This window comes from Typopeltis vanoorti, chromosome 12 (assembly GCF_054136105.1).
Source record: "Typopeltis vanoorti isolate ZY-2024b chromosome 12, IOZ_Tvanoo_1.0, whole genome shotgun sequence".
Taxonomy (NCBI): domain Eukaryota; kingdom Metazoa; phylum Arthropoda; class Arachnida; order Uropygi; family Thelyphonidae; genus Typopeltis; species Typopeltis vanoorti.
In genome coordinates, this window is record NC_143560.1 from 124,491,429 (window position 1) to 124,518,481 (window position 27,053).

General features: G+C 37.2%; 1 protein-coding gene across 1 annotated transcript in view; it reads left to right on the forward strand.

The window, feature by feature from the left end:
* LOC150101205 (uncharacterized) overlaps window positions 1-27,053 on the forward strand; it is a 242,979-nt gene that overhangs the window by 71,826 nt on the left and 144,100 nt on the right. Inside the window, exon 4 of the mRNA XM_090402189.1 lies at window positions 3,214-3,349. Within this exon, the coding sequence (XP_090258315.1) occupies window positions 3,214-3,349 (136 nt within the window). The remainder of the gene's footprint in view (window positions 1-3,213; window positions 3,350-27,053) is intronic.

A 27,053-nucleotide genomic window follows, 5' to 3' on the forward strand; every position in this document is an offset into this window, starting at 1 on the left:
ACCGGATCAAAAGAAGTAGAGGGCTAGGGGTTGCCCATATGTGTTTTAGATTATAGTAGTACAATTCTTTGAAGTTATCTGCTCTGCTGTATATACCAGCTATGATATGGAGAGATGCATTCTGTGTTTCAGTATACCCCTTTACTGGTTATTTTCATGTTTTGCTGTCATTTGCCACGTAATCTATCAAGCTCTACGTTGAAGGAAAAAAAATGTTTCCATCTACTGACTATTGTCAGTATGCTCTAGAAGGTTCTACATAAATTCGTTAAAGAGTAATAGTTTTCATGATACTTACATGAGCATTATACACACTAAATATGACACCACGCTCAGAGTTATGTTAAACTGTTGACCTATTATCACATTGTACAGGGTGTCCCATAATTCTTACTGCAGTTTTGATCTTTACTTGCTTCAAAAGTATCACAGTTACAGAGTTACAATAAATATCATTTGAAAGTATTCGAATTTTTGATTCATGAATATTATTATTTCATTACATTTTTCATGGGTGATAATAAGCAGGTTTATGGAGACTATTTTAGACTGGTGTGATTGAAGATGGCAAATGTTGAAGAAAAAGTCAATTGTATTCTCTGGCTTGCTTAACTCAAGTCCATAACAGCAGTAAGTAGAAAATTCTCTGCCCATTATAACAGGGAGGCTCCCCACAGAAATTTAATTAATAACTGGATGAAAAATTTCAAAGAAACTGGATCAGTTCATGACAAACCCAGATCAGGGAGGTGTTCATCGAGGGAAGTGAATGTGGTCAAAATCGAAAGGGCATTTGATAAGAATCTCAAGAAAGAGTGCTGCTGCTGAGTTAAATGTACCAAAAACCACAGTGCACAGAATTCTAACCAGACAACTCCATAAACATGCTTACAAAATTATGACTGTTCAAATGCCACAAGAAGAGGATTATTGGATTTCTGTCAACTGATGAAGACACAAATGAAAAATGAGACAGATGTTATTGATGTTAAATTTTTCAGATGAAGCAACATTCCACATAAATGGAAAGTTAACCGTCACGATTGCTGCATTTGGAGTACAGAGAAGCCTCAGGAAATGTGGCATTACGAAAGAAACTCACCAAAAGTTAATGTATGGTGCACAGTTAGGAGGTGTTGCATTATTGGGTCATTCTTTTTCGATGAGCCCACTGTCAGGGGTGAATCTTATTTAGCAATGTTTCAGAATTTGGATCAGATCTTCACCTTACGACAAATAGTTGAGAAAGCATGGGAATATAACAAAGATCTGTATTTAAGTTTTGTCGATCTGGAAAAGGCATATGACAAGGTACCAAGAGAAGCTATTCAATTCACTACAGTTATAATATGGTGTAAATGGGGCATTATATCAAGCAATACTTAGTCTTTATTTGAGTTGTAAGTCCGCAGTTATAATTGAAGGAAGTACAGGAAGATGGTTTAATGTTAAATCTGGTGTGAGACAAGGATGTACATTATCCCCTCTGTTATTCATTATCTATATGGATCACATTATGAAGGAAAGTGGTATTATACATGATATCAGAATTGGAGATGTTAATGTCAGCTCTTTGCTTTATGCGGATGATGTTATACTTCTAAATAAATCTGCTACAAGTTTTCAAGATTCCCTGACTAAATTGAAAAACTGTTGTAATAGATATGGTATGAAGGTCAGCAATAAAAAGACAAAGACAATGAAAATAGGTAGAATTGTTGAAAATGTCAACTGTGTTGTGAACGGAGAACTTGTGGAACAAGTAAACATTTTAGCTACTTAGGCACGATTTTTAGTGAAGATGGTAAATTAAATATAGAAATAGACAACAGAATCAGCAAAGCTGGTATGGTGGGAAGTCAATTGAATAAATTCATATGGAATAAGAGAGAAATTAGTCAGAACACTAAATTAGCTTATACAAGACAGTGTTCAAACCAGTTTTAACTTATGGATCTGAGAGCTGGGTCAGAAGTAAAACTCTTGACCAAAGACTAGAGACCGCAGATATGACAGTCCTCAGAAAGATTAGAGGTATGAACAGATGGCATCAATAGCAATATCATATTAAAAACGAGGATATTAGGAAAGAACTTGCCATTTTCATTATCCAGGAATGTGTTAGCAGAGCTAATCTCAGGTGGTATGGTCACTTAAATAGAATGGGCGAGGAAAGATTGGCGAAACAAGTGTTCTCTGCCAGGTTGGCAGGAAAACAACCCAGAGAAGATCAAGATATAGGTGGATTGATACGGTACAAAGTGCCTTAGACCAGGGTTCTCAACCTCTTCCAGTGGCATACCACTCTATTTAATTCAAGATATTAGATGTACCAGTAAGGCAGTGGCTCACGTACCACCAGTGGTACGCTTACCATAGGTTGAGAATCCCTGCCTTAGACGATAGAAATATAAGATCTGATAATGTTGGAGTCTTGACAAGTAACAGACTGATTTGGAAGAAAATTGTAAATTGGAAGTTAGTAATAATGTAGATTTTTCATGTAGTACTGTCATATCCTGTACACCCCTTGAGGGTACATTTCAGGAATTTGATGATGATGATGATCAGAAGTTTTTTATTCCCGAATTAAAGAGATTAAATCTTATGAATAAAACCATTTTCCAACAGGATGGGGCACCCTGTCACTATACGACATGGGTACGAAAGTTTCTGGATGACACTTTTGCAGACAGGTGGATTGGTAGAGGAGGTGTGCTTGCGTGGCCACCCCAGTCACCCGACCTGACTCCATTAGACTTTTTTATGACATTAGACTTATTTCACATCAACACAGTCGTGTATACTTCAAAACCTGCTTCTCTTGATGACATTAAGACTAAAATTGCAAATGCAATCGATGCAGTCACTCTCAGCAACTACTAACCGTTTTCTGGAACTTCGAAAATCGCCTAGTTACATGCATCACACAAGATGGCGGTTATGTTGAGCACCAGTAAGAAACAAATCATTGTAGATAAAACTTAATTACATACTCTTTAAGCTATTATTTACTATAAATCTGTAACTTTTATAATATAACTATTAAAGTTTAGCACTAAGAATTATGGGACATCCTGTATTATCTGTTCTTATTTTCATTTGTTTAGCATTAAGCTTTTTTTTTTTATATCTAACTTTGCAGAAACATTGTAGCAATTTACTGGTCTTCAGTTGTGATTTATTATATACTGAGATTGGATATTTTAACAGGGTAAGAGAACGAGATGACAGTAGCTATGCTCTTTGTTTAAGTCATTCAGGTCGTATTAAACATTATAAAATAGATGTACTTCCTTCTGGTGAATTTGCCATACAAGATGGACAAAGATTTCCAAGTATAATGGCTGTGAGTATACTGAAATTCATATCATTCATTAATTTCCTAAATTTTGTGACTAATTATTTAATTAGTATCTTTATATTCTGAGATAAGACATTTTAAAATATTTATATTAATATTTAATAATGTTGCTGTTAGTATTATGTTTATCATTTGGCACTTCTGTTGAGTAAATGGCTTTGTTATGCAAAGCATTTCATATATTCCTCACTATCATTGCGTTTGTACTCAGACTTGTTGCCTGCTTTGGAAGGAGCCCACCACATTGCTGGGAGGAAAAGTCTTGCCTTCTTTTTTTTATGGGACCAGCTACTTTGTGTTCAGGTGTAAAATTTCTTCATATCATTGAGATTTGAACCCAGTTCTTTTATAACCAGAGGGCACATGTCTAATCTATCTCCTTTCACATGTGCTGCGGAAGTGTTACTATATCATGCAAATTACACAAAAACATATTGCTTTTCTGTTCTTTAATGATGCCTGACTTTCTTTTAAATAAAGTTTAAAATTGATGATGAGAATAGAAATGTTATTTTTACTTGTTTAGTATTTTATTGTCTGAATAGCATGTAATTTATCATGTTTGTGAAAGTTTTTCACCAGATACTTGTTTTAATCCTTTATCCAAGTATAAGCAAAGAAAATTTGCACGTGAAGTACCTTTATGACTAGGCTACTTGTATATACTTCTTTTCGGATGTTTATTGCGTGTCATGCATTATACACGATACTAAGAATTGACATGAAATCGCTCTATATGCAAACAGCCTAGCAGTTTGGATAAAGCATAAGCACATATTCTTTGCTTATGCTTGGGTAAAGAATTAAAATAAGATAATGCTGTTAAGGTAGGTACAATGTAGTTATATTTTAAGAGATGATTCTTAGTATGCCATGGATTTTATATCCCCCCCCCCCCCAGTGTTATGGCTATCCTACTGCTAATCTTGGCATAAATCGTTTGACACTAAAATGGCTCCATTTAGAATGATTTCATCTGTAATTTCCATTCAACCTTTTCCATGGTTGGAATATTTCATTTCTTGATCCAAACACTTGCCCATGACTAAGTTCTAATATTTTTAGAGCGAAGATCTTTATTTCATTCAAAGATGCCCACTTGTTTTAAGGAATATTATTGAGCACTTGGCTTGCCCATTGTCAGCTATAGACCACCACTGAGTTTTTTTCCCTTTCCCCCTTTATATATACTTTATATATACTTAGGACGATTCGCACTTATGACAGCCAAATTCTCTAATTTAACTTTGTCGCCAGAAATTATTATTATTAAAAATTCTCTAATTTAACTTTGTCACCAAAAATTATTATTATTAAAAATTCTCTAATTTAACTTTGCTGCCAGCATATACATACATACAGTATATCACATTGCTTTTGTATACGCATTGCAGCGTCGCTGTTAGTTGACAAGCAAACTCTATCACCAATAAGCAATAGCTGCTGCTTTGATTCATGCACTTCTAACTTATCACAGCCTTTGGCATGTTAGTTGCTAATCAGCAGTCGAAGTGTTCGTTTTTCTTTCATTGCAGTTTTCATATCTCGTCGTAACCCTATCATGTCCAGTAAGAGAAGTAAAACTACTGATGAAAATTCCAACATAAAAAGGAAGGTGAGGAAAGCTTTAAGTTTAGATGTTAAAATGAAGGTGATTAAAGCATATGACGAAGGAAAGAAAGTCGATGAAATAGCACGAGAAGAAAAACTATCGCATTCGACTGTTTCAACAATCATAAAAGATAAATCGAGAATAATGGAGGCAGCTAAAGGGGAAGTTAATATGAAATGTACAATTTTAACAAAAAAAAGAGAAGGGAATTCATGAAATGGAGAAGTTTTTAATGATATGGATAGATGATCAAATCAACAAGAATATTCCTCGCAGTTCATTTACAGTTCAAACAAAAGCATGCAGCCTATTTGACAATTTAAGGAAACAACAAGAAGATAAATACGGTGAGCATACATTTAACGCTAGTTAAATGTATGCTCGGTTGGTTTTATCGATTCAAAAGCCGATTTAACTTACATAACATACGAATAACGGAAGAAGCTGCTAGTTCTGATTTTGAAAGTACCGAAATTTTCAAGAAAAATCTGAAAGAGATGATAAAAGATGAAGGATATTTGCTAGAGCAGATTTTTAACGTAGATGACACCGGACTGTTCTGGAAAAGAATGCCAGAACGAAGTTACATTCACAGAGAAGCTACATCGGCGCCTGGTTTTAAGTCATTTAAAGATAGGATTACGCTTCTTGGAGGAAATGCTGCTGGTTTTGAATTAAAACCATTTCTTGTTTACTGTTCACAAAACCCCAGAGCTTTGAAAAACATTGACAAGAATAAATTGCCAGTGTACTACAGGAGTAATCCTAAGGCTTGGATGACAATTATTTTATTCGAAGACTGGTTCTTAAATTGTTTTATTCCAGAAGTACGTGCCTACTGTCTTGAAAAAAAACATTCCTTTTAAAATTCTATTGCTGCTTGACAATGCTCCAGGACATCCTCTTCACATCAGCGATTTTAATGAAAATATAAATGTGATGTATCTACAACACATTTATATAACAATGTATCTACAACAGCTGTGATTCAGTCTGTGGATCAAGGTTTGATTGCTACATTCAAGCCATATTACCTGAAAACTACATTTTCTCAATCAATAACAGCAATGGACAACGATCCTATAACATTATGCGAGTTTTGAAAAAATTACGATATTAAACAATGTATTCAGAACATTGGAACTTCATGGAAGGAACTATCGGAACAATGTATGCGAGGAATTTGGAAGAAGTTACTACCGCAGGAGACACTCGAAGAGTATGAGTATAGTATATTAGAACAAATTGGTGAAGAAATCGTTGAAATTGCAGGAAAACTGGATTTAGAAATCAATATTACTGATATAGAAGAATTAGCAGATCACGAAGAAGGTGAACTGACTAATCAAGACTTGATTTTCCAAAACGAAGGAGTTGTAGGAGAAGAAAGGAATAACGAGGAAGACGAAGAAAAGAAATTTACTGTAAAAGGATTAGCTGAAGTATTTTCTAAACTAAATCAAGGACTTCAGCTACTCGAAAATATGGATCAAGACACTGATCTCTTCGCCAAAGTCGAAAAGCAAATTCGAGAAGCAGTCAGGTGTTATCACAAAATATATGAAGAAAGAAAGAAAAAACCCAACTGGTTAATTGTTGATATGCCTCTGCTATTATGTCTGGGCCTTAATGAGTATCTAACGGGGGTTTTTTGTATACTTTCTCCGCAACTTAACTCCCCCGTTCTTTTCTGATTCCCACAGTGGGCATCCTCCCCTACAAATTTTGTCTAAGGTTTCTCTATATCTGGCATGTCTGGGGAGGTATTCCTCAAAAACGCTCCGTCCTTCCTCTTCGTTGTTGTTTTCACCCATAAACGAGTAGTTTCTGGACTTGGTTGTACGTTTGTTTCCTCGGAGTACCTTTCCTTCTGTTTGCCTTCTTCGTCTACCCCAGATGTTTTCCAGTGAGTCTCCTAAAAAGACTATCCTATCCGATCTGCTTTATATACAACTTCAAATGATCCAAGTGGACGATCAAGATTTTTCTTTTATTTCTTGTATCTCTAATCTTGTAGGTAACTGGTGACAATTTTTCTATAATTTTGAAGGGTCCGTCGGCACTCTTTCTGAACTTACCTCCTCTTTTCCTCGCTGAATTCTGCTCCAATAGAACTAGCTTGCCCAGATTCAAGTCTTTGTACTTCCTCAATCTGTTTGCATATGCCCTGGCACGTTGGGAGCTCATATTGCTGGATTCAGCTACTAATTCGTGTGCTAACCTATTGTCTTGGATAAGATTGTTTAGATATCGGTCAATATCCTGAAAACTGGTATTTGCTCTGTGGAGCTTCTGAAATCGCTGGGGAAAAGGGGCTCAAAACCATATAGCACAACTGCGTGGGTCTCCTTAGTGGTGGCGTGGAGGGCTGTCCTACAGGCAAAAAGGGTGTGCGCGAGGTGAGAATCCCACTCTGAAACCTGCCCCTCTGTCAGCTTAGATAAAGTGTGTTTCAGAGTGTGGTTCATCCTCTCGCACATCCCGTTTCCTTGGGGATGATATGGGGTGGTGAATAGTTTCTTTATCCCCAGCAACTTGCAGAGTTGTAACATCACTTCGGTGGTGAAATTTGTGCCTTGGTCTGATAAGAGCGTCTCGGGTGTTCCATATCTTGAAAAAACCAATTTGAATAGCTTGTTCGCCACAGTCTTTGCCATTTGATCTTTTATGGCTTCAGGAAATCTAGAGAACATATCAATTATGACAAGTATGTATCTGTTCCCCTTCGAGGTGGTGGGGAGTAGTCCCACGATGTCCATAGCCACAGCCTGAAAGGGACACGAGGGGGTGCTTTGCCAGTGATGGAGGATTTTTGTTGACACAGATGGCATGATGACACGTAGGCTTCAACATCACCTCTCATCCCCCTCCACAGATACCTATCCATCATCCTCTTCCAGGTTCTATATATACCTTGATGGCCAGCTAAGTCCGTGTCATGAAAGGTGTATAATACCCAAGGAATCATGACACTCGGGACTAGAATTCTTTCTCTCCATCTTCCGGTGACTCCTTGTTTTGGCAACAGAAGGCCGTCCTTGTCCCTGTATATGGAGTCATAGAACCTTTGACTGTGCGAGAGACTGTCCTTCTGATAGCCTTCTGTGTACCCCACCCCCTCACAATGGATCCATCCTTTGGACATCAATGATCTGTTGCTTTCCCCAGATTTGGAGCTGGGGAGGTAGACTTTTTTCTTTCTTTCCCCCCTTTATCACCATTACAGGGTTCATCCCCTTCACATCGGCATTGCAGTTCTCATCAGGGTTGGGGTCTAGCGATCTGGATAGGTAATCAGCTACCACGTTTGATTTTCCAGGAATGTAATTAACCTCCATATTGTACTCTTGCATCTCTAGGAACCAACGCACAATCCTCTGGTTCTTATCCTTCATTGAAAAAACGAAGGATAAGAGTTTGTGATCCGACCTGAGGATGATGTGTTGTCCCAGCAATAAATATCTGAACTTCCTAAGGCTGCACACGATTGCCAGGGCCTCCCTCTCTATTACAGAGTAGTTCTGTTCAGAGGGCGATAATCTTCTGCTCATAAATGCAATTGGCCTGAAATTTTCTCCTTCAGCTTGTTCTAAAACGGCAGCAATGGTGTTCTTTGAGGCATCGGCAGCAAGAAAAAAGGTCTGTCCAATCTTGGGATGAGTGAGAACCAGCGCTGAAACCAAGCTGCTCCCCTCCCCATGTGAATTTTGTCCCCTTTCTCGTAAGTTTCACAATGGGGTCCATTAGTTCAGAGCACTGGGGAATAAATTTCCTATAGAAATTTACCATCCCCAGATATCTCCTGACTTATCTCACTGTGGAGGGAGGCTTTGCCTCCAAAACAGCACTCACATTCTCCTTGGATGGTTTTATTCCCATGCCGCTCACTATGTGTCCAAGGTACTCCACTTCCCTTAAAAAGAATCTGCATTTGGAGCATTTGAGTGATAGGCAGGCTTCGCTCAGTCTATGTAGAACCTTTAGAAAAATTTTCTTGTGTTCACCTAGTGTGGACGAATAGATTAGCAGGTCGTCTTGGAAGCACAGGACTCCCTCGCCCAATACATCAGCTAGCACAGTGTTCATAAGGCTCTGAAAACTCATGGCTGAGTTCCTTGCTCCCTGGAGAAGATGGCACAGTTGGTATTTTTGCCATTTTGTGGTGAAGGCAAAATACTGTCTGTCCCGCTTCCTATGAGGAAATTAGTAGTAGCCAGAGTTTAAGTCTAGTTTTGAGAACATCCTTGCTCCTTCCAGGCCGACAAGCAATTCCTCTATCGTACACACTGGAAAATCGATAGGTGTGGTAACCTTGTTAATCTCCCTAAGGTCTGACACAAACCTTAAATCTCCATTAGATTTTTCGACAAGGATAAACAGGCTGTTCCAACGAGAATTCGACTTTTCGATAATTCTTGCCCTTTCATATTCTGACAGGAGCTTTTCCAATTTGTCCTGGTGTTTTAGAGGGGGGGTCTTATGCTGCCTTGTATATATATTGGGGTTTCTGAGGTGACTTGTACTGAATGTTCTACTACATTAGTGCAGCAAAGGGAAGTGATTCTTTCTGTGAATACCTTGGGGAAACTCTTGTAGATGGTGTGGAAGAATTCCCTAATTTCTTCCTTGATTAATTGAGAATCATGCAGCTCCATGGCATTGTGTGTGAGCCTTTCTCTCCATTCACCATGATTGTTCCCTAAACTGCCTACTTCGATTTTCATGGTTTCATTCATTTTGCTCTCTTCTTTAGGGCTGTAACCGGGTTTGGAAGGTTCTCCCACAAAGAGAGAGGGATTTGTTTCTGAAATCGCATGCAAAACGTTTTTTTTTTTTTTTTTTCAAAATATCCAGGCCTAAAACAACCTGATTGCTTTAGCCCGACATCTTGGGGAGAACTAATAGTTCGTGAGTGAGATCTATGGGGAAACAAGGTATAGACATTTGCACCCTTACTTTCATAGTGGAACACAGTTCAATCCTGGCTACGCCTACTAGAGTGTGAGGTTTCTGAAGCTCTGTGAGGCTCTCGGGACTGAGGGGATCAAGTTCTTTGATCAATGAATGAGGGACAACCGAAACTTGTGCACCTGTGTCTAACAGAAATTTACACGGTGTTCCCTCTATGAGTCCTTCGACCATGGTAAGGTTTCCTTCATTCTGTGGCTCTGGTGGGGTTACGCTCTGCATTCTATATGGTTCACACTCATAGTCTATTTTTGTGTTCAATGGATCCCTGTCTCCCTTGGAATTTCCTTCCTCTGATACTCCTGTCATCAGTTTGCTTATCTCAAGGGCCTGATCCAAATCTTCCAACACCCTCTTCCTTTCCTTAGCCGCTTCATAGCACTCCTAGGTTTTTTGCCTTTCTTATGTAAGTACTTTCTTGCAATCTGAGTGTGTCCCGATCGAAATTGTTGGAGAGCTAACCATTCAATATGGGCTTCCTCCTCGGGGGAGGCCCTCATTTCGCGAGTGAGTGATAGTATCCGATTAAGGAAGTTTTTCGCCCCTTCCCCCTTTTCTTGCAAGCATTTGTATATTTTTGTGAGCGTTTGATTAGTCCCTCCCCTTTTTGAATATTTAAGGGTGAGTGTTTCCTTAAACTCCTCATAGCTTAGGGTCTTTCCCAAAATGGGGTGTGATTGGAAAAACTTCTTTACCTTCCTTATCAAGGTGCCACGAAGCAATGTTAGGAGTTGGAATTTGCTCCATCTACCCACCCTCCTAAACTCTTCAGTGTATTTAAAGAAAGATCTCACATAATCTGTGTCTTCTCCAGAGAACTTAGGAAAAAATCTGTCTAGGGTTTATGGTCTTAAAGAATTCCGAATCAGAAGCTGAATTGTTTTACTCGGAGCTAGACGGAAGAGACATACCTGCACTTTTAGTTTACACTGTCTTTCAAAGTTCCCTTCCAAAATTTTCCTGATTGCTGTGCATGAGACTAAGATCAACTCACTGTGAATGACCAAATTCCTTAATTTTATGGATCAAACACATCCTACCGGCTGCACCATTGTCATGTCGATTGCGCTATTGTTACAGCTGCTATGAATGATTCTTTATGTCGACTGGTTCATTGTTACGTCAGCTGTGCCATTCTTATGGCGTCGCTTTTCTGTTATTTCTCTATCCTAAATCCCTGTCGTACCTACTAAGCCTGAAATCTCTAACCTATTTCTCTCTGGGGCCACTTCTCCTTTCAGAACTCTGACAAAATTTGTTTGATATAGCTGCACCAGCCAGAGTCCTAGTACAGAAGAATTCTTGTACAAAGAAACCTTCCCAGAGTTCAAGTATTACCTAATCTTGTTAAAGTATTAAGTGCCTATAGAAACTTCAACATTGCAGTCATGGCCTATAACTTTCTTTAATTTCCCCTTGTTCACAGGTTTGAACTTTAGCGAGTGGTAAAATCATTCTCATGCTCAGACAAACTCAGACTTACATAGAAAAACATGTTTATTAATTATCAAATTACATACAATAAACTTCCACACATCAAAGGTATGTCATATCAAAATTCTAATTTACTAGCTAAGCAATAGGGAACATTCTAATTATCAAATACTCTATTTACATCTCTAGGTTAAATAAGTACACATTCATCATAAAACACTAGTTCAAAATTCTAAGTAAAAACTTGCTAACAAAGATCAATTCACATTCAACTAAGTGTTGCATACTCTCAGGCTTTCAGACTACTAGTCCAATATGATTAACACATTACTGAGCACAAAAGTCACTTAAAAGTTCTCTTTCTTCTCAATTAGAAATCTGTTCTTCTCTCTTTGCCCCAATACTAATTGTTACAAGAATAAAGAATTTACTGTACATTACCAGTGTCCTAAGAGGATATCACGCTTCTTTCGTCCGTCCTTTGTAGTCAGATGTTCTGCTTTATCGAGTCGCGTCCACGTGGAGGTTACGCTAATCGCCATTCCTTGCACTTTGCCGCACAAACGCTCATCTACCGGATCAATATCATCGTCTCAGCCGCCCTTTTTGGGGAACTTTTCCGCTGTCTTGCATCGGTAACCTTTTACTGATGGCCCTAGTTGGTGTCTACTGTCAGCTCATGTATAGCATGCCTGACTCCTTCAGATAGCAACCGGGAAGGAGATTACTTCCGGCGCTGTCGATCAGTCAGTACTCTGCTTGACCACACGAGAAAACGAACAGAAAAAACGGGGGATTCAAACCCGAGTGAACTCGCTTTTTATTCTTCTTTGTAGTGCCCTCTTTTCGTATTGGAGGATCTCTCATTGTGCTCTCCTATTCGCCCCTATGTGATTGCATCACACTTCTGCTCCTTGACGAGTGCTCATTTCGCCGAACGCGAGTTCAGCTCCCTTTCCATGAACACTTCCGTTGGGGGCATTACGTCATCGTAGGCAGCTAGCTAGTAACTTTTGAACCTTTGTTTGCACTTAGATTTACATTCTTACACAGAGTATAATTTTGACATCAATAACTTTAACAATATAATTCTGTGTAAGAATGTAAATGTAAATGTAAAAGAATGTAAAGTCATTCATTCAAGATTTAACAAGAATTGTGTTTCTTGTTAAATCTTGAATGAATGACTTTTTTGTTGAAAGAGTCCCCATTCAAGATCTAACAGTTGTCTGTTGTTTTCTTATTTTTATTCCCGATCACGAGAAATAACCATATCATCCAAATAAGTGACAGTTACTCACCTGTTTAATTAAAGACACTGTTAATAAGTTTTTTGTTTATGTTAACTAATATTTAAAGGAATTTCAAAGTAAAGTAAGTGCACCATTTTTGATATGCGTTTATGTATTTTTTCTTAAATTTTTCTTTCTTAATTTTGTCATCATCATCATGTGTATCAAGGACGTCCATCATGTAAGAGGATGTCCTGGTATTCTTTTTCCTAATGGCTTGTTTCTTAATTTTGTATTTATGTATTTGTATGTGCTAATAAATAATTTATAAATGTTTACGTAAGTTTATACATTTTTCACCATTTTAAGTTATAAATTTAATTTATGAAAATATTATAACACAAATCAAGAATTAACAAAAGTCCTCGACTTACGTCAGAATCGACTTATTACGATAGAGAGGTTGGAACGTAACCCCGTCGTAAGTTGAGGACTACCTGTATATCCGACAGTGGATTTTTTACACACACACACACGGGTCTCTTTTTATGGCAGATCTTTTTTATGCAGATTTGAAGTTATGCGGTGCATGCCCACAGATACGAGACCTTTCGACTTCTGCACATGTCAACAGAAGGAGAATCCATTCCTATAATAGGGTAATTCAGCATTTCCCAAACTTTTCCTATGACAGAAACACTTCACAAATCCTGAAATTTTCATTGAACACCTTGGTTATTTTGTAATGTATTCATTAATAATTAATTAAATTTGGCCCAATGGAGAAAAAAAGCACCGAAGAAAAGCAATTTCTTTGGAAATGAAAATTGCAATTTTAGATTGCTTAGCAAAAGGAGAGGGGATCTATGGTGATTGGTAAACATTTTAATTTAGGTGAATCTGCTATAAGAGCAATTAAAAAGAATGAAGTCGTAATAAGAAAATCTGTCATTTCTGGCACAAAACTAAGTGCCAAATTATCATCATACTCAAGAGATGCTTTATTAGAAAACACGGAACGAGTGCTAGTAATTTGGATTGAAGAATTAACTCAAAGGAAAATTCCTATAAGTGGTTATTTAATTAAACAAAAAGCTCTTCGGTTTTATGAACAGATGAAGCAATTGGAGCCGTCTACTTATGCTTCCCAGGCTGATAAAGAACTTTCGGCTAGCAAAGGATGGTAAACCGGATTTTTAAAAAGGAATGCACTTCATAATGTGAAGATTACAGGTGAGCTTGCAGCAGCAGATGAAGAAGCAGCCAAAAATTTTTAAGAGAAGTTAGCCAAAATTATTGAAGATGGTGGATATTGTCCAGATCAAGTATTTAATGCTGACGAAACAGGATTGTTTTGGAAGAAAACCTAGTCAAACTTACATCGCAAAGTCTGAAAAAAAAGCAAGTGGGTTTAAAGCAAGCAAAGATCGAGTAACGTTGGTACTTTGTAGCAATGTATCAGGAGATCGAATGTCGAAACTACTCCTAGTAAATCGATTTCTAAGACCACGTGCTCTAAAAGGCAAAGATCTAAAACAGCTGCCAGTACGTTGGATGGCTAATACAAAGGCCTGTGTAACAACTGCTGTATTTACTGAATGGTTCAATAATTGCTTTGTACCAGAAGTGGAAACATACATGAAGCAAAAGGCTCTTGATTTTAAAGTTTTATTAATTGTTGACAAAGCACCAAGTCATCTGCATTTAGAACATCCAAATGTTCTTGTAGTGTTTTTTCCACCCAATACAACAAGCATTATTCAGCCATTAGATCAAGACATAATTGCTACTTTTAAAAAATATTACGTTAAGCACACTTTTCAATTTATATTGGATAAACTAGAAAATGAATCATTAACAGTAACTGACGTTTGGAAAAAATTTTCTATGTTGGACTGTTTAAATCATCTTGCATCTGCTATCGCTGAAATAAGACCACAAACTTTAAATGCTTGCTGGAAAGCAGCTTGGCCTGGATGTATTGCAAACAGTGCAACCATGCAAACATCTTACATTATCAGCTGAAATCATTACATTGGCACATGAAATTGGTGGAGAAGGTTTTGATACATTTAGCCAGAACGATGTAGACGAATTGGATAATGCCTTAAGTGACTATGATATTATTGGATATCGATTAACTTTAGATATCATCGAAGATCCAGAAAATGATAGTGAAGCTGAAGAAAAACCTGCCCCCTCACTGCAAATATAATTTGAGAAGGTCTTGAACTGTGCAATAAATTGAAAAATCATTTTCTTGTTAATGACACAGATTCTGAACGAGCCTGTAAATTCCAACGTGAGCTGAGGAAGAACTGTATGTCTGGATATCGCGAGCTGTATAAAAAATTAGTGAAATCATCATCGCAAAGTTTAATCACTGATTACATTGGTAGAAGAAAAAAATCAGCACAGAACGAGGGTGAAGCTAATTCTGTTTGTGAAGAACCATTGCCTTTACCATACAGATCTGATGCGCTGACTATCTCTTCTGGTGATGAAAGTGATTTTACACCAGTTCGCAAACGTTGCTGAATATTGTCTAATAGCAATGCTAATTCTGATGACAAAATGTTAAAAAAAAATTTTACTTTTCAATAAAATTAAATGAATAAAGCTTTAAAACAGACTTAGGCATTCTTATTTTCCTGAATTTTTATAAACTTTTTTATGCGATTTTAGGTTTATTTTAATTCATTGCTTCGGTTTTATGCGGTTTCAGAAAATTGTAGAACGTATCCCTGATTTTTCAACATAAGTTAGGCTTTTTTTTTTGCGATTTTTTATATGCAGTTTTCTGTGGAACGTATCTACCGCATAAAAAGAGACCCAACTGAAATATTCATCCAAGCTTGATTTGCTTCCTCAGTCTTAAGTAAAAGGCTGGTTAATCCACTAATTTAATCCACTACCCGAGGTCCTATGGTTTGTGGAAATAGCACTCATAATACAACTTAGTATCCCATAGTGCAAAGCACATATCCTTATGGACATGTATAATATGCATTATTGGAAGAGTCACTACCCAGACCGGCTTTGACCTTTATTGAGGTCTCATCAGTGGGAGCAGACCCAGAAGTGATTCCAAGATTGAAATAATACAAAACTCATATTTCCATATACAAGTAGCCAAAAGGTGTCACACCTTATTACTAAAATACTCTGGATTAGAGATAGATGTTGAAGGTTTTTTCATTTGGTTATACTATAAATTAAAGATGCCAAGAAATTATATTCTTAGTTTTATCCTTTATCTGGTCTGGATAGTGACCCTTCTGATAATGCATAGCATTATACATGTCCATAAGGATATGGAATTTGCATTATGGGATACTACTAAGGTAAGTGATGTGAAGTCATTAGCCTCTGTATACGAGTTGCCCAATTGTGAAATTACTTCACGTACAAACTTTGTTTGCTTACACTCGGATAAAAGATTAAACCAAGAATATAATTTCTTGGCATCTTTAATTTATAGTATAACCAACTGGAAAAATTTCAACATCTATTTTTTCTAGGCAGGAAAGCAGGCTGATTGGATGATAGTTTTGGGGAAGACATGCTGCTTTTCCTGATTTTCAGATTAAAATTACATCTACTGCTTTCCGTTGTGCAGGGACTAGTGATATCTTAATATTGCATTAATAATAGCAACAATGTGCATTATGGCTTTATGTGGCAGGCATTTGATAATTTTGTTAGAAATCCCATTTAGGCCTCTGTGCTCTCCTATTCTAAGTTTGGTGATTATTTTCTGTACCTCAGCAGATGATGTCATTTGAATGGAGTTTATGTACTCTGTGCATTTTGGCATACGGCGTACCCAGCCAAGTAGTTTGAAGTTTAGATCCACATGGGTGTAGTTTGGATTATGCTGTTTCTCTAGGCTTTTGGCAAAGGCTTCAACTTTGTCTATCTCACTGTAAACCAGACTAATCACCATGAATTGGTGGGAGAGATTTGTGGTCTGTGCGTAAAGCGTTGTTCATTTTCCAGAGCATCTGGTCCTCCGTTTTTAATAATGGAAGTTTTGTCTTGCACTGTTGATAGCTTTTAAATGCATATCGAATTTCCTTTGTAGCAGGTATTGAGCACTTGTTGGTGTTTTGGGGCCATCATTCTGTTGTATTAATTGCTAGCTTTGTTCTTTTCATGGATCAGTTTTGCTCGACATTGAGTTGTCAATTTTTTCTTTTGAATCAATGGCTGGAACTGGGCCAATAGATTCACGTAGAGCAGTTATTTGTTTTGTCCAGTTGACACTTAGGACCCAGTCCGAAATATTTTCATGTTCTAAGCCCAGTTGGAATAAAACTGGATTGTGGTAAGAGTTGAGGTCATCTGTCACATTTATTTTTTTTATTGATGTGTGATATTTTGTGGTATCGCTATGTCAGGGATATCAGGAAGTCCTCCTAGCACATGGGGTCTGGAGGTCCTATGATCACTGTGTTTCTGGCAGCAGCAAAAAGTCATTGAGGGTTCTACCATTTCAATTTGTAGTATTGCTTAGCATTCAGGTCTCCTGCTAGTAGCAATGTTTCATGTGTGTAGAATTTCATTCAAGTCTGCTTCCAGTAACTGTTTGTTTGGAGAGTTATATATACTGAGCATATTTTCAGGGGACCTGCATTTGCAGTTTAGATCTCCACTCCCATGATGTCTATGTTGGTAGTGGCAGGATTTACAATTTCATTCTTTTCTATATTGAGCTTGGCATATATGGCTGTACCCCCCCCCCCTCCCCCATCATCGGTTCTGTCATTTTGGTATAGAACATATTTCCTGAGCTTTGGGCTGTTGGTTGGTCAAAGGTGCATTTCATTTACATTTACAAGGATTTTCTCAGCACTGTAGCATGTTGTTTTAATTCATGTAGTTCTTGCATTTTGTTTACTAGACCATTGACATTCCAGAACAGAATCTGTAGATAGTTTGGCCTTCTATGTTTGTTAACCATTGACTATTGCAGTAAAAATTGTTTGTATGTCCCAAAACTTATTTGTGGAGTCCTGGCTGGGGTTTGCTTTGCTGAACGCAATTAACATTTCACCTAGAGTGGCTGCTACAACTGTAGCTTTGCTAGATTTGGTTGGGCATTGGGATTCAGTTTTTCCTGCAGGTTTTGAAGCCACCACTACCACTGTATATGACTCACGTGTTTGGATGGTTTGTTGTGCCTTTGCAGTTTATCAGCATTTGCTGTCGGTGCCCACAAAGTTATAGATGGACCCTTACATATTCTTTTGTTGATTTTTGGGTAGTTAAATATCGCTTGCACCCCTCTGTAGTTGGCAGGATGCTGTCTGTCACAATTGGTGCAATTGAGTTTTAGATTTTTACAGGAAGCCATTGCGTGTTTTTCTCTGTATTTAACACATCGGAAATTGGCCTTGCAGCAGTGTTGCGAGTGGCCGAATTTTTGACAATAGCAGCATTGTCCAGTTGATGCCTTCTGTTATAATATGTCCTAGTTTTATAGCCAGGTTGCAAACTATTTTTAGGTCGTAGATTTCCCAGTACTATTTGCTGACTTCCACTAGGACAAAAGACATTGGCTCTTTATCTGCTTAGGGCATACGGCTAACTTTAATACGGTTTAGTCTGCTTTTGGAGGTCTCCTGTGATTTCCTTGGTGGTGATGGATTTCATAATACTGTGCAGTATCACATTGAAGTTTTTTTGCTTTTAAAGTAAAGGTATGGTATTGGACTCCTTTTTTATCTTCTAAAATTTTACTGATTGTGTTGTAGTCAGTTACCATCTCTGGCTATATTTAGACTCCCTTGTCTGTATTCCTGACTTTCTTAAAATTTATTTTATTGTTTTTGAGGACCATTGCCACTTCTATCCATTGTTTCTTGGCTTGCAGGATAACAGGAGGAACTCTTACCTCATCATCATCATCAAATTCCTGCCATGTACCCTCAAGGGGTGTACAGGATATGACAGTACTACATGAAAAAATTACATCATTACTAACTTCCTATCTACAATTTTCCTCCAAATCAGTCTGTTACTTGTCAAAACTCCAACATTATCAGATCTTATATTTCTATCGTCTAAGGCACTTTGTACCGTATCAATCCACCTATATCTTGGTCTTCCTCTGGGTCGTTTCCCTGCCAACCTGGCAGAGAACACTTGTTTTGCTAATCTTTCCTCTCCCATTCTATTTAAGTGACCATACCATCTGAGATTAGCTCTGCTAACGCATTCCTGGATGCTGACAATGTCAAGTTCTTTCCTAATATCCTCATTTTTAATATGATATTGCCATTGATGCCATCTGTTCACGCCTCTAATCTTTCTCAGGACTCTCATATCTGCGGTCTCTAGTCTTTGGTCAAGTGTTTTACTTCTGACCCAGCTCTCAGATCCATAAGTTAAAATTGGTTTGAACACAGTCTTGTATACAGCTAATTTAGTGTTCCGACTAATTTCTTTCTTATTCCATATGAATTTATTCAATTGACTTCCCACGATACCAGCTTTGCTGATTCTGTTGTCTTATTTAGTTTACCATCTTCAGTAAAAATTGTGCCTAAGTAGCTGAAATGTTTTACTTGTTCCACAGGTTCTCCATTCACAAAACAGTTGACATTTTCAATGATTATTCTGCCTATTTTCATTGTCTTTGTCTTTTTATTGCTGACCTTCATACCATATCTATTACAACAGCTATTCAATTTATTCAGAGAATCTTGCAGACTTGTAGCGGATTTATTTAGAAGTATAACATCATCTGCATAAAGCAAAGAGCTGACATTAACATCTCCAATTTTGATATCAGGTTTAATACCACATTCCTTCATAATGTCATCCATATAGATAATGAATAACAGAGGGGATAATGTACATCCTTGTCTCACACCAGATTTAACATTAAACCATCTTCCTGTACTTCCTTCAATTCTAACTGCTGACTCACAACTCAAATAAAGACTAAGTATTGCTTGATATAATGCCCCATTGACACCATATAACTGCAGCGTATTGAATAGCGTCTCTCTTGGCACCTTGTCATATGCCTTTTCCAAATCGACAAAACTTAAATACAGATCTTTGTTATATTCCCATGCTTTCTCGACTATTTGTCGTAAAGTGAAGATCTGATCCTGACAGCCTCTATTTGGCCTGAATCCAGCTTGTTCTTCACCAAGCCTTTCTTTCACAACTCCTCTCAACCGTTTCTCAAGTATACTTGCATAGATCTTGCCAGGAACACTCAGTAGGGAAATACCTCTATAATTCTCACATTCAGTTTTATTTCCCTTTTTATATATGGGTACTATGAGAGCTCTACTCCAATCATCGGGAATTCGTCCCTCTGTCCAGGTTTTCTGAACTATGCAGTGCAGCCACTGTAAGACTCTTATACCACCATACTTCAGCATTTCTGGTCGAATATCATCTACTCCTGCTGCCTTTCCATATTTCAAGCCTTTGATGGCTTTTTCTACTTCAAGTATTGTTATGTATTCCTGACTGCATGCCTGGTCAGTGTTTTTTATCACTGTGCTGTCATCACTGCTTGTTTCATTTAGCAGTTTTTCAAAGTAATTACTCCATACTTCAAGGATATCTTTTTCTCCTGTTTTCATTTCACCTTTATCATCTCTAATTCCTTTTACAGCACTCTTTCCTCCATTCCTAAGCTTCTTCAACAACCTCCAGAATATTTTGCCACCTTCTTGATATTTATTTTCTATATTCTTGCCAAAGTCCTCCCATGACTTTTGTTTAGCTAGTTTTACACACTGTTTAGCTTTCTTACATTTGTCTCTGTATTCTGTAAGAGTAAAAGCTGACTTATTTGCCAGGAACTTTTGATATGCTTTCTTCTTTTCCTTCACTGCCTCTTTAACTTCCTGTGTCCACCAGGGAGTTCTGATTTTTTTATCTTTGCACACAACCTCACCACATGCCTCTCTGGCAGAATCAATCAATGTTTCCTTCAGAGTTTGCCACTGAATCTCCAAGGTTTGATTCCTGTTCTCAAACTCCTTCATTTTCTTTTCAATAATATTTCTGTATTTTAGTCTACAGTTTACATCTGAGAGCTGCTCAACTTTTATTCGCTTTAAAACTTTCTTACATGTTATTCTTTTCAATATGAAATTCAATTTTATCCTGCTCAAGACTAAATAGTGATCACTTCCAATTTCAAATCCTCTGTACACTCTGGTGTCCTGCACCAGGCAGAAAACATCACTATCAACAATAACATAGTCAATGAGACTTTTCTTATTCCTAGCCTCTTCTCTCCATGTGAATTTGTGCACATTTTTATGTTGGAACATGGTGTTAGTAATAACCAGTCCATGTCCTGAGCAGAAATCCAACAGATATTTGCCATTATTATTAGCTTTGCTCTTTTCTCCAAATTTTCCCAAAATATTTTTGTATGTCTCACAATCATTTCCTACTCTACTATTTAGATCCCCAACAAGGACCAACTTTTCCTTTTTCATTGTGTCAGTTGCTTTTTCTAAAGCCTCAAAAAATTCCTCCACTTCTACCTTAATAGAACCTTCTGTGGGACCATAGGCAAAAATAAGTCTCATTGTCCAGTTCCCCATTCTCATATTTGCCCACATTACTCTACTTGAGACTGACTGCCATTCAAGAAGATTAGCCTCGTATTTTGTGTTGAATACTATGGCTACTCCTTCTTTTCCTTGATTGTTATTGCCTGAATATAACATTTTGTATTTATTGCTCAGAAAGATCTCACCAGTTTTGGTCTTTTTTGTTTCAGTCACCCCTATTATGTCGATCTGGTACTTATCTAATTCCTCAGCTAGCTCCATTTCTTTGCCATTCAGGCTTCTTACGTTGATAGTACCGATCTTTAACTCTGGTGATGTTGAGTTGGGGTTTGTTTTCAGATTTGTTCCAGTAGCTGACTTTTCGCTGTTCGCCCTGGTTCCCTGGCGAAAACAACGGGGGCCTTGTTTAACCGGGCGACGCCCCAGCCGGCATGAAATTTTGTCATGTTGTACCATCATTTTTTACTTTGGTTTAACCAATGAGAATACAATTTGGTCGGCTAAATCCCAAATTGCCAGCCCATCCTCGTTCGTTCAGTATCAAAGTAGATACCCAACAGGGTGCACCACGAGAAGGTGAGGATTGGACATTAGGTCAGAAGCCCTGGTCGGTTCTCCGCATTCCTTTAAAGGCTATGTGGAGGTCTCCTCTCAGTTATACAGCTTTGAACCTTAAGCACCCCGGAACTCTTACCTTATGTTGGTTAATTTCTATATCTGTGGGGATTGCAATTTCATTTGACATTAGTTCCTTGTGTTGTTTATTCTTTCTGATAGAACCCATCCTATTCTTTACTTGTTTCCTGGGATTAAATATGAGCCAGATTGTGAGTACAGAGTCCTCTCAAACTCAACCTGCAGTCAATTGGGCCATTTCATTTGCAAGAATTCATTGTTTTTTAAAATTTATTTTTGGATAGTCCAGAAAACCTGCTCTACAGACCAAACATGCTACTTTTTCAGGTCTCCAATAGTTAGCATTGTGGTCATCTCACACAAATTGGTGAAATTTATCTTCCATATGAAGACCGTGACAAACATCCATACAAACCTACAGTATGCAAGTTTGAAAGTGGGTACATAAGCCATGTGACCATCCATGCCAGTGAGTGACTGACTTTATTTTTGGGTGACTCAGCTGGAAGACTGGCTGAAGCATTTGTTACTGCGATGTGTCCAAATAGAAGTCCTGATATACTGTTAATGTCACTTTTCCTACAGACAAATCAGATCACAAACTATTTTATTCATCCCCTCTCCCACTGCATGGAACATATCACTCACAGTCATTCTTGACCTTGTATCATTTAGTACTTTAGCATGCCACTGCTTGAACTGTTGCTTTCCCTTCTCTATTCCTTTCCCTTCCCTTCTCTTGCTCTTGTATTACCAAGATTTTTCCTATGAACTGGTCTGAGTACTTTTATTCATAATCTTGAATTTTCCTTGTTTATCCAAGTCTTGATTCTCCATCAAATGCACCAAGACATTCCACGATAAAAAAAGCATATCAGAATTGACAGTAAGCAAAGTCCCTTACTTGCTTTCTGTGGGTATACTGAATCTAAAAATATCTGGAGGTCAATCCAAATCCAGCACTGAAAAGACTAAAAAACTGAAACAGATTGTCTCATGGCTAAATGAGATGTGCATCTCCTGGTCCCTTTCATCATCATCATCATCACAAACCATCGGCTCACTGCCCGTTGGTGTCTGATGCCTCCTTCACTATCTTCTTCCACCTTCTTTGTCCAATGCACAATGTCGCAGTTTCTGTACATCCATTCCACACCAGTCCTTTATGTTGTCTAACCATTCTCTGTATGGTCTGCCTCTTCTGTTTTCTGGTCCCTTTGCTGTAGATCAAAGGTTCAGGAGAATAATGAGATTCTCATGGATCATTACTGAAAGTGGCAGATGACATTGACCATCTTTTTTTCATTGCACTTCTTAAGCTCCTGCATTGATATCATTGTCTTCATCAAATTCCTGATATGTATCCCTCATAAGGTGTATAGGATTCTGTAATAGTACTACATAATTAAGTTTACATTACTACTAACTTCCATTTAACCATTTTCCTCCAAAATTATCTATTATCGGTCAGGACACCAGTATTGTGAGATCTTATATTTTGATCTTCTAGCTCCATCACCTAGATTATCTTCTTCTGGTTCTCTTTCCTAGCATTCTGGCATAGACACAATTGGCATTTCTAACCTTTTCTTTCTCATTCTGTTAAAGTGACCATACCACCTTAGATTAGCTCTGCTTACATGTTACTGGTGTTAGCAATGTCAAGTTCCTTCCAGGTATCTTTTTAATATGATGTCATTCTGCTCTCATCCCCATAATTTTTCTCAGCACTTTCTGTGATCTTTCCAGTCTTTGACCAGTTGTTTGACCGAGCTTTCAGATCCATAGATTAATATTGGTTTGTACACTGTCTTGTGTGCTAGTTTCGTCTTTTGACTAATTTCTGTCTTATTCTTCATCATCATCATCAAATTCCTGACATTTACCCTAAAGGGATGTACACGATATGATAGTACTACATGAGAAATTTACATCATTACTAACTTCCTATCTACAATTTTCCTCCAAATCAATCTATTACCTGTTAAGGCTTCAACATTATCAGAACTTATATTTCTGTCTTCTAAGGCACTTTTTACCATATCAATCCACCTATATCTTGGTCTTCCTGTGGGTCTTTTTCCCTGCCAGTTTGGCAGAGAACACTTGTTTTGCTTATCTTCCCTCTCCTATTCTATTTAAGTGACCATATCACATGAAATTAGCTCTGCTAACACATTCCTGGATGATAACAATGTCAAATTCTTTCCTGATATCCTCGTTTTTAATATGATAGTGCCATTGATACCATCTGTTCATGGCCCTGATCTTTCTCAGGACTGTCATATCTGCGGTCTCTAGTCTTTGGTCAAGAGTTTTACTTCTAACCCAGCTCTCAGATACATAAGTTAACACTGGTTTGAACACTGTCTTGTATACAGTTAATTTAATGTTCCAACTAATTTCTCTCTTATTCCATATGAATTTATTCAGTTGACTTCCAACCATACCAGCTTTGTTGATTCTGTTGTCTATTTCCATATTTAATTTACCATTTTCACTAAAAATCGTGCCTAAGTAGTTGAAATGTTTTACTTGCTCTATAGATTCTCCATTCACATTGCAGTTGATTTTTTCAGTGCTTCTGCCTATTTTCATTGTCTTTGTCTTGTTATTGCTGACCTTCATACCATATCTATTACAACAGTTATTCAGTTTAGTCAGGGAATCTTCCAGACTTGCAGCAGATTTATTTATTTATTTATTTGATATCAGATAACACTTTCCTTCATAATGAGATCCATATAGATAATGAATAACAGAGTGGATAATGTACATCCTTGTCTGACACCAGATTTAACATTAAATCATCTTTTTGTACTTCCTTCAACTCTAACTGCTGACTTACAATTCAAATAAAGACTAAGTATTGCTTGATATAATGTCCAACTGACACCATACAACCTGTAGCGTTTTGAATAGCTTCTCTCTTGGCACCTTGTCATATGCCTTTTCCAAATCTACAAAACTTAATTACAGATCTTTGTTATATTCCCTTGATTTCTCAACTATTTGTCGTAAAGTGAAGATCTGATCCTGACAGCCTGTTCTTCACCAAGCTTTTCTTTCACACTTCTTCTCAACCGTTTCTCAAGTATACGTGCATAAATCTTCCCAGGAACACTCAGTATGGAAATACCTCTGTAATTCTCACATTCAGTTTTATTTCCCTTTTTATATATGGGGTACTATGCGAAGTCTACTCCAATCATCTGGAATTCGTCCCTCTGTCCAGGCCCTCTGAGCTATGTAGTGCAGCTGTTATAAGACTTTTATACCTCCATACTTGAGCATTTCTGGTCGATTATCATCTACCCCAGCTGCCTTTCCACATTTCAGACTTTTGATGGCTTTTTCTACTTCAAGTATGGATTTGCATGCCTGGTCAGTGTTTTTTTTTTATCACTGTGCTGTTATCACTGCTAGTTTCATTTAGCAATTTTTCGAAGTAATTACTTCATATATCAAGGATATCTTTTTCTCCAGTTTTCATGTCACCTTTATCATCTCCAATTCGTTTCACAGCAGTCTTTCCTCCATTTCCGTAGCTTAGATTATCCAGATTATCTTGCCACCTTCTTGATATTTATTTTCTATGTTCTTACCAAAGTCTTTCCATGACTTTTGTTTAGCTAGTTTTCCTCCCTGTCTTTTGCTTTCTTACATTTGTCTCTGTATTCTCTAAGAGCACAAGCTGACTTACTTGCCAGGAACTTTTCATATGCTTTCTTCTTTTCCTTCACAGCCTCTTTAACTTCTTGTGTCCACCAAGGAGTTCTGATTTTTCTATCCTTGCAGACAACCTCACCACATGCCTCTCTGGCTGAATCAATCAATGTTTTCTTCAGAGATTGCCACTGAATCTCCAAGGTTTGGTTCCTGTTCTCAAACTCTTTCATTTTTATTCACTTTAAAACTTTCTTACATGTTCTTCTATTCAATATGAAATTCAATTTTATCCTGCTCAAGACTAAATGGTGATCACTTCCATTCTTATATAAATTTATTCATTTGACTTCTTATCATATAAGTTTTGCTTATTCTGTTTGTCTGTTTCCATACTTAATTTGCCATCTTCACTAAAATGTGTGCTTAAATAGCTAAAATATTTTACTTGCTTTATAGGTTTCCCATTTAGGATGCAATTGATGTATATATACATCAACCTATATACATAGTCTTTAGTATGAAAATCAGCATTAAAAAGACATATTTTTACAGCACTTGTTCAATTTAGTTATAGAATCCTGAAGACTTCCATTGTATTTATTTATGAGTATAACATTTTCTGCATAAAGTAAAGAACCAATGTTGATATAAGCCCTAATTCCATTTTCCACCAAAGTGTGATCCACATATAGGTGATGAACAACAATGAAGATATTGTGCACCCTTGTCTCATACCTGATTTTATATAATACCGTCTTCTTGTGCATCCTTAAAGTCTAACTGCTGACTCACAACTCAAATATAGATGATGTACTGCTCATTAGTGTTGCATTTACACCATATAATTGTATTGTTTTGAACAGCTTCCTTCTTAGCACCTTATCAAATGTCTTTTCAGGATCTACAAAACTTAATTACAGATTATCCTTGTTATATTCCCATGATATCTAAACTATTTGTCTTAAAAATAAAAATGTAATCTCGAAAAACCTCTGTCTGAATGTGAAACCAGATTGTTTTTCTCCAAGTTTACCCTTCCACAATTTTTCTTAGCCTCTTCTTAAGTGTGCTTGATTAAGTCTTACCTGGAACACTTAGGGGATATTCCTCTTAATTTTGCTTTCAGATTTTCCTTTTGCTTTTATAGATGATACTTCTTACTAGAGTCTTCCCATGACTCTTGTTTAATTACTTTTATGTATTGCTTTTCTTCCTTACATTTTTTTCTGTGTTTTTTAGAACCCCTGTTGACTTGCTTGCTAGGAAGTTTTCCACTTTATTCTATTCGTTTTTTTTATGACTACTTCTTTAACTTTTATAGTCCACCACAGAGTTGTGATTTTCTATTCATCAAGCAACTTTGTCACATGCTTCTCTACCTGAATCAATTATTGTTTTCTTTGGTGTTGGTCTCCGAATTTCCAATATTTGTTTCTTGTTTTCAAACTCAGTATTTTGTGGAATACAAATAATATTTGTGTATTTGATTTTACAGTTCACATCTGAAAACTTCTCAACTGTGCGCATGCATCTATGGTTTATTTACTTGACAAGTGATGAGAGATTAACTATAAAAATAATAA